This window comes from Fringilla coelebs (genome assembly GCF_963513975.1).
Source record: "Fringilla coelebs genome assembly, chromosome: 6".
Classification (NCBI taxonomy): domain Eukaryota; kingdom Metazoa; phylum Chordata; class Aves; order Passeriformes; family Fringillidae; genus Fringilla; species Fringilla coelebs.
In genome coordinates, this window is record NC_140034.1 from 14840709 (window position 1) to 14849157 (window position 8449).

At 45.9% G+C, this 8449-nt stretch overlaps 1 protein-coding gene across 1 annotated transcript; it reads right to left on the minus strand.

Annotated features, from left to right (window-relative positions):
• Positions 1-208: 208 nt before the first annotated feature.
• GLRX5 (glutaredoxin 5) lies at positions 209-7663 on the minus strand. Its single transcript, XM_084207952.1, has 2 exons — positions 7318-7663; positions 209-1590 (listed from the first exon to the last, which is right to left on the minus strand). Exons 1-2 carry the CDS (start codon positions 7616-7618, stop codon positions 1412-1414), a joined length of 480 nt encoding a protein of 159 aa, XP_084064078.1. The 5' UTR covers positions 7619-7663; the 3' UTR covers positions 209-1411.
• Positions 7664-8449: the final 786 nt, after the last annotated feature.

Below are 8449 nucleotides of genomic sequence, written 5' to 3' on the forward strand. Positions count from 1 at the left end.
GCAGGAGAGATTTAGAACCAGAACTTGCATCAAATCTCTCCTGTCTACAGGTTCCAATCCTGTTCTCGTCTTTCACTGACCATTTATAATTTCTTCTTTCTCCAGAACACATTTTATATCCTCTGGGAGCAGAGGAAAACATCTTAGGCTTCAAATCAAAAGTAGTAGCAGTTTCATTAGACATTTAAAATAAAGAGCAACTACTGCAGACAATCAACATAAAACACAGTTTATTTCCAACCATTTGCCTAATTCACATGCAGACTGATTTATATTAATTACACTGCATTTAAAAATAGCTTGGTTAGCTTTTAACTTTAGCAGTATTGCTATAGAGCTGAAGCTACACTGGTTAATATAATTTCTTTTCATTTAGAGAAATGTGGTTAGGTAGGTACTGAACACTTCAGAGACTGTCCACACAGAAATATTTATCCATTCAGTAACCTTTCTGCTGCACTCATCTTACCCACATGAACATTTCATCTGTAAATCCCATGTTTGAAGACTGCATTCTCCTGAGCACATCAGTCAGGAGAAAACACTTGGAAACACAACAAATATAAAAACATAACAAGCAAATAATACAAGATTACAGTAATAACTGAAGTATTGTCCTGTACTATTTCAAGCTAGAATACTGAAGCCTTAAATAATTCCCACATTTCAGCACTGACACAGAACTCCCATACACAGAATATATAAGCACGGGGAAAAGCTGTTTTGCAAGAGGTAGAAAAGGTTTTATAAAATATTCAGGCACAATTCTTAGCAGTTTTAAAAGCCATCAGAAAGTTACAAAGTAATAATGACCACTATACATGTATTTGTACAAGTTCTGTTTATTTTTACCCTCTGGAATAAAAGTATATTTCATGCACTCTCATATAATCTCTTTTCTCCAATATTGCTGGAAAAACTGTTTTTCTCCTATATTGTATGTGATTACACAGGTTTTACAGCCTCTCAGGATGTCTTACCACCAGAAGTTAAAACAGAAAAACAGATGCACTATTACTTAATGCTTTTTCAAGAGAAGCAAGGGAATGCAAATGCTGTTTGTATAGGTTCATGTATCCAAGAACAGAGAATCACACATGTAAAACCCATAAAAATATTATTAGTTCTTTTGGTTTACTCCCACCTCAATGAAGAAGAGCGCTTTTAGAAGTGAACTTTTTTAAAAACACGAATTTTCACAAACATTTGCTTTACAGTGCAGTGGTTATACTCAAATTTTCACAATACCCATAAGTCAAAATACCAAGATCACTACATTTACCATGAACTAAGAGACATTCACTTAGTGTCAAACAGATATTTCCTCGACCTAAAGTATGTAAGGCTTTATGGGCAACAAGTTCTTATGAAAGATTTGCTTTATTCCTGTCACAGCATTTTTTTTCTCATGTTACTTTTTCTCTTGGTCTTTTTCTGCATCCAGAAGCGCTGAACGGATTCCCAGTTTCTTCAGCTCTTCCACAAGATCTCCATTCTGATGCATCTGGAGGAGTATATCACAGCCACCAACAAATTCACCATTGAGGTACACTTGTGGGATGGTAGGCCAGTTGGAGTAGTTTTTTATTCCTGAATAAAAAAAAAAAAATTATTAGAGGTTCCCCCTCCTAATAGAATATTATTTTAAAAGGAACACATTGCTTCCATCTGACTCCACCACTGATATTCCAATTTCTTTCTCATAAAGGCAAAAAGATATCTACATAACAGGAGCACTATCAGAAAAAAAAACTGTGTTAAAGTTAGGTTTGTTTCTCACCCCAACTCAAAGATGTGGGTTAAAAGATATGGGGTCAGCTCCTATACTGACTTCAAGCAGGAACTGGAAGAACACATCTCTTTTTACTCCCAACAAGAAAACATGACTTTCAATCAATTACAGAAATGAGAAGTATTGAAAAACATTGAGAACTGTTTACTTTCTGTTATATTTCCCAGAGGGACTTTAAAATATTTTATACTCTTACTGAACTCATACAGTTACACTTATTCCTGCAATTTCAACTGCAAGATACATTTGCCCCTGTAGAGGCCCTTTGAATTTCAAATTGCTTTATCTTTCAATGCCAGACCTTACAGCACATGGGAGGGGCACAAAGGCTGAAGTCCTTTAAAAAGTGCTCATTTAACAAAACACAGCTCAAGTCACAATTATGAAGTACAGAACTAAAGTTGAAAACTATACTTCAGAGAAGGCAAATGTAAGACCACCCAAAAATATAAACTGATCAGCTGATGCTGAAATAGCTTGCACTAAGACATCACAAATCTTTGTATCTAATTTGCCATTTCTTAAATAACCCTTCACACAAAGCCATTATTTCTGTAGCAAAGGAAATAGCTAAAATTTATTGTGCCTAATTTTATAACACAAGCACAAGTATTTATTAGATGATGAGTTTTGAATTCAGCATTTTTATGTATTTTCAACATGCAGTGCCTGGAATTTTTCCAACAAAAGCATGAAAGCAAACTTAAGACTACAAAGGTACCTTTTCAGAACATCAGAGCCCACTCACCTTCCAACAAATATTAGACCTGAGTAGCTGATAGCACAAGAGAACTTTTTTTCCCCTTTGAAAACATTTTAGTCTCTAGAGACTAAAAGACAAAACCCAAAATACTCAAGGTAAAAAAAAAAACCATGTAAGGAAATTATGCTCGCTTTACTGGAACTTAAACCACTTTGTCTTTTAGTAAATATGTGTAAGTGGAAATATATACAGTGGGATTGTTACTTTAATGTATAAAAGATGCAATATAGCTAATTAATTCCCCTTAGCAAAATACAACATGCTTAAAAAAAACTACTAAAATAATAGCAACCTGGATAAAAAGGGTGTTGTGACTAAGGGTTTCTAACCACTACATAGGTCAGCTAAGAGATTTTACTCTGACTTCAGATTTTGTGCATGGACAACGACTGTTTCATAAGCCCAAAACATAAAGTTTAGCATATAAATCAAGGCCAAAGGGAACCCATAACCATCCAACCTCCATCATCACCACTTGTAGTTTCTTGCTTAGTTTGCAGAACTTTTAAGCTTTGATGTCAACTTCCACTTAGCAATACTTTTCTTAAAGGCTCTTTGGCCTTTGAGTACTCAAAACTGCTTAAACTGCCCTAAATATCTTTTAACCCATCAAAGTTTTAATGAAAAACCATGTTCCACGATTAACGTATGCCTAAAGATGACCCTCATCAAAGAGCCACTGCAGATATGAAATAGGGCTCATTTTTCTTAAGATACTGCAATGCTAAACATGAATTGAGAACCAAGGGCTCTGCATAATAAACCTTCTGCTAATGAGCATTCCAAGGTAATATTTACACCAATAATTCTTTCATAGAACTATTTTCTTCAAGGACCCAACTTCACACACATACAAGCACTGATAGTACTCTCAAGGACCTATCCAGCTTCAGATAAAAATACCATCAAGCTCATTTGCTCTGTGTGCTGCATTCCACGTGCTGGAGAAGCTGCTTTAAATGCCTCAGTGCTGGGGCTCTCCCAGGTCACAAACTGAACCCTCCCTCCACCGGGCACCCAAGCCTCCCCCCCAGGCAGCAGCCACTGACACCGCTGCACTGGCGTTACAGCAAGTCAGCCTGGGCTGCACTTGCTGCACGCGGGGCGCACATCGGTGATGATCCTTTTGGACATCCCAAGGGATCTCCATCCCCCTCTCTGCAGGCTGGCTCCTTGCTTGTACCCCTGTTTACTTTGGAAAAACGCACTCCACAGGTCAGGGCTTCAGTCTGACAGCTCTGGTAGCACATTGAAGGTAACTGTGAAACCAGGATTGGTGCAAAGAGCTGCTGAAAGGAGTAGCCAGCACACTCCCACCCCTCTCCCCAGCTCCAGTGACCAATTCTCAGCCTCTCTTGGCAGCGTTAGCACTAATGAAGGGTGGGCCATGTTAAAGAACTGAATCAAGCAACACTCATTCCTACCATACTTGCTCCAGAAAAACAACACATTTTCATGGATACCACAGAACCATTAAGGCTGGAAAAGACCTCTAAGATCATCAAATCCAACTGTTAACTCAGCACCATCATTTACCAGTAAACCATACTCCCAAGTGTCATATCCACATGCCTTTGAAACACTTCCAGGGATGGAGATTCCAACACTCCCTGTGCAGCCTGTTCCAAAGCCTGAGTACCATTAGCACTGACACCAGCTTTACTGAGCAAAGGCTAGCCAAGGGTGGGAGAAAGGATCAAGAACACCTGCTTGGCAGCATCCCATGCTTAGATAAGGTAAAGACAGCAATGAAAATAATCTGAGGGTGAACTACCCCAACAGTTTAAACCACCAATTTTCCAGTACCTAATCCCAAACGAGTCTGCCTCAGTGATTGGAACCAGTCTAACACTGTCCATCAGCTGAGAGCCAACTTAGAGAAACCTGAATTGCCATGAAGCCCAAGAGAGTGCCAAGGTCTCTTAGACCAGCTTTGGCAAGGAAAGTGCATCTTTAGCTCAAGTTCAGATAGATCACATGAACTACCAATAACTTTAGTTTCACAGATGTGAGTTTTTAGGTAAAGAGGCAAGCAGGGGAGTTGTTTTAGCTTTACAGCTTGCCGTATTTTAGCGCAGTGTATGTTTCACCAATTGAACTATTAACTAGCTAAAAATAAGGTGTTTCAATAGATACAGGCAAGAAACCAACAAGTAATCCAGACATGCTTGAATGACCCTTTCTCCAACAGCCTACCCCTACTACAAATGTATAAGCACACATACATTCAAACACTGAAGTTAGGTTCAGGTGAATACAAAGCTGGTGGCCAGCTCTCATACAGCCATCTTCTTGCAGATCAGTCTTTTGCTGATGCACTTGATACATTCACAGCTAAAGGCTCCACACCCCCTCACCAGCCCCCATGCAGTGCAGATTAGGTTCACAGAGAGAGCCTAGGAAAGGCTCACATGCTGCACATCTAAATGTTTGGCACTCGAGGCCAGATCCTGGCCTTCAGGCAGTCACTGCTGAAATAGGATTGGCAACTCAGACAACTACAACTTTGAGCAGCCCTGTCCTCTCCTCTGTCAGAGATTGCCACCCACAGAAGCAGGCACATCCTGGCTTTTTAGGGTGCAGTAGGTAATACAGCTGAAGCAGCACAGGAATTCTGCTGTGGCTGTGTCATTCTCCAGCTCTTCAAAGTTCTGTTCTTCGTGCTGGCTCTGGCGCTCTGCTCACTGTACCAACTGCTGCTTCAACTTGCAGGCCCAGTGATCCAGTTAATAAAATGAGCTGGCCCTCTGCACAGCTGGACAGGTGCCAAAGCTGGTGCATGGAAAGGACCAGAACAACTCCTTTAAGCACCTGAGAACCAGCAGGATATTGTGCAAGAGTACACTCAGTAACTGCATTCTGTGTAGCTTAGACACTGGAGAGCTTGATCAAGACACTAATTTCAATTAAAAACTCTGGTAGCCAGGAGGGCAATAACCTCTCTCCTTGCCTAGCACAATCCCGAGCTCATGTGGAGGAAAAATTTAAGTTACATAGAAAGAAAATACTATTTATTCACATGATCAAGTGCTCAGGGTCTATAACTTATAAAGGCACTGCCTATTCAGAGGCTCACAAAAGTCCCCTCAACCAAAAGTGAAATGCTGATGGGTTGATTTCAGGGTTTTGTTCCCTCCTTTTTAAGTTTATGAATTGTGGGAAGAGATAAGCGTTTGTACTAGCAAACTGTACAATTAATAACAAAGTTTAGAAAATTACCACGATTCACCTGCAAAGGCAGAGGAAGATTTACTTGAACAAAATCAACCTTCAAAACAAAAGATGCCATTACACAGAAATTCCAGTATCTAAGCTTTTATACCATGTTTGAAAAGCAAACAAGGACTGGAAAAATCAGCCTTTTAGCTAAGAGCTAATAAAAAACTGAGTTAGTCAGATGACACCAAAAACAAAGGAGAACAAAGTCACCTGATACATGCCAGCATGTGGCCTTACAGCACATTTTAGTGTATTATGGGCAAGAACTGTTAATGCCACACACATACAAGACTACTATGTACTTGCAAGTATTTTTTTGTTTTAAAACTTTCTCAAATAACCCCATAAAACCTCAGCAATCAGCTATGCTCATTGAAGAGGGAAAGATGAAAAGCATGTAGAATACTAGCTTTCCTCAACTGGCAAAAAAACCTTATATAGAATAGCTACTACCACCTGTGCAGTAATGGTGAAACTATTACTAAGTATCTCTTGTGCAAATGATTAACATAAATTTGCACTTTATCAAGAGAATCCCAGCAGGCAGTACCAGCTGGGAATCAAGTAGTGCAAGTCCAAGCCATACGTGAAATTTCACCATACTGTTCATAGGGAAGACAAAACCTGATAATGAAGTATTTCAGGGGTCTTTAATGCAGCTCTCTATCTCTGACCCAGGCAAGGCAGCATGGCACAAAGAGCTGGATCTCCAATCATCACCCTGCACCCACAACTGCAGTCTGCTGATAACTAAGACCTCTCGAACACTACGAGGGTCAAAAAAACCAAACCAGGGCGTTTGGGCAGCAACTTCAATGGCACATCTCTGCGGTACACTTCCAATTCTACTAACACCCAAACAGAATCACAGAATTAATTAGGTTAGAAAAGACCTCTGAGATCATCGACTCCAACCCATGACTGAACACTACCTTGTCAACTGGACCATGGCACTATGTGCCACATCCAGTCTTTCTTTAAACACCTCCGGGGACGGTGACTCCAACGCCTCCCTGGGCAGCCCATCCCAACGCCTAATCACAATTTCTGTGAAGAAATTCCTCTTAGTATCCAACCTAAAGCTCCCCTGGCACAACTTACAACTGTCCTCTTGTCCTGTCGCTTGTTGCCTGGGAGAACAGGCCGATCCCCCCCGGCTACAGCCTCCGTTCATGCAGCTGTAGAGAGCAATAAGGCTGCCCGTCCCATGCACCATGGCACTCCTCCAGGTTAACCACCGCCAAACTCCCTCCGCCGCTCCTCACAGGACACGGGCTCCAGACCCTTCCCCAGCTCCGCTGCCCTTCTCCCCCCATCTAGGCTCGTTAAAAAATAACGGAGCCCAACCCAGCCCTCCCAGCAAAGCCAGAAGAGGCAAGTTACAGGTGGGACAAGCGGGCAGGGGCCGCTCCCACAGTGCCCGAGGTCAACGGCCTTAAGACAAGCCCGACCTCCCGAGGGCCCTTCCCACAGGGAACCGGCCCCGGCTCTGCCCCCAGCAGGCCCCGGGGAGGCGGCACCCAGAGGTGACCCGGGCGCTGACCTTGGCGGAGGTCGGGGTCCTGCAGCACGTCGTGGGCGCGGTAATCCTCCACGCCGTGCAGCCGCAGGATCTGCACCACGGCGTTGCTGAAGCCGCAGAGCGGCTGCGCCGGGCTGCCCTTCATGAACACCACCACCGGGTGCTCCCGCACCAGCCGCTCCACCGCCTCCCGCGACCCCGAGCCGCCGCCGCCCTCAGCCCCACCGCCGTCCCCGGCCGCCTGGCTGAGCGGGCGCGCGGCCCGGCCCCGCTGAGCGGCGGCGGTTCCGATCCGCCACGCCGCCCGCACCGCCGCTCTCATCGCCCCGCCGCCGGCACAGCCGCACCGCGCCCGCACCGCCCGCCCATTGGCGCACGGCGCGACGGGCCGCCGGAGAGCTTCCTCCGCATAGGCGCAGGCATCCGCCAATCAGCACCCACAGCCAATAGCGCTAAAGCACAGGGAGACTCGTCCCGCCCAGCAACCCTGAGGCGGCTCCGCTTTCCTAGTGGAGAGAACTGAGCGGCTGCGGCTCCATTGGGAGAGGGACCTGTCAATCCACCGTGGATCGATTAATCCCGCCCTCTCCCGGATGCGATTGGTCCGGCTGCCCCGGGGCGGGGCTTTTCTCGGGAGGCTCGGGGGGCGATTGGCGTGAGGCTCCTTCCGTTTCCGGGTAGCGGCCGCACGCGGGGTGTGCTGCCGGTCCGCCCGTCCGGGCCCGGCGCCATCCCCATCCCCGGCATGGACGGGCCGCGCTTCCCCTCCTGCGCCCCACGTCGGGGCCGCGGGGAGGCGGTGCTGGGCGGCCGCTGCTGTGCTCAGCCTCTCCCTTCGCGCCCGGGGGCCCTCGAAGACCCCCGAGCCGTGCCGGCGCCGCGGGCCCTCGGGCGGGCTCTGGGTTTTATCCTGCCGGCCCCTCGGTGGTGTAGGCGGTGGTGGAGCTCCCTCGGGCCGGGGCTGGCTAAGGGTCAAGGCAGATCCCTGCAGAAGGGGCCGGTGGAGCCGGGCTGCCCCGCAGTGCCGCCGGCTGTGCGGGGTGAAGCCGCGGGGCTAAAGCGTGCTCGGGTGGCCAGTGGCAGCGGGGAAGCCGCTCTCGGACGGGCAGCGCCGTTCAGTCGGCTCCTTCTGCCCTCGCAGGCGGCGGAGGCT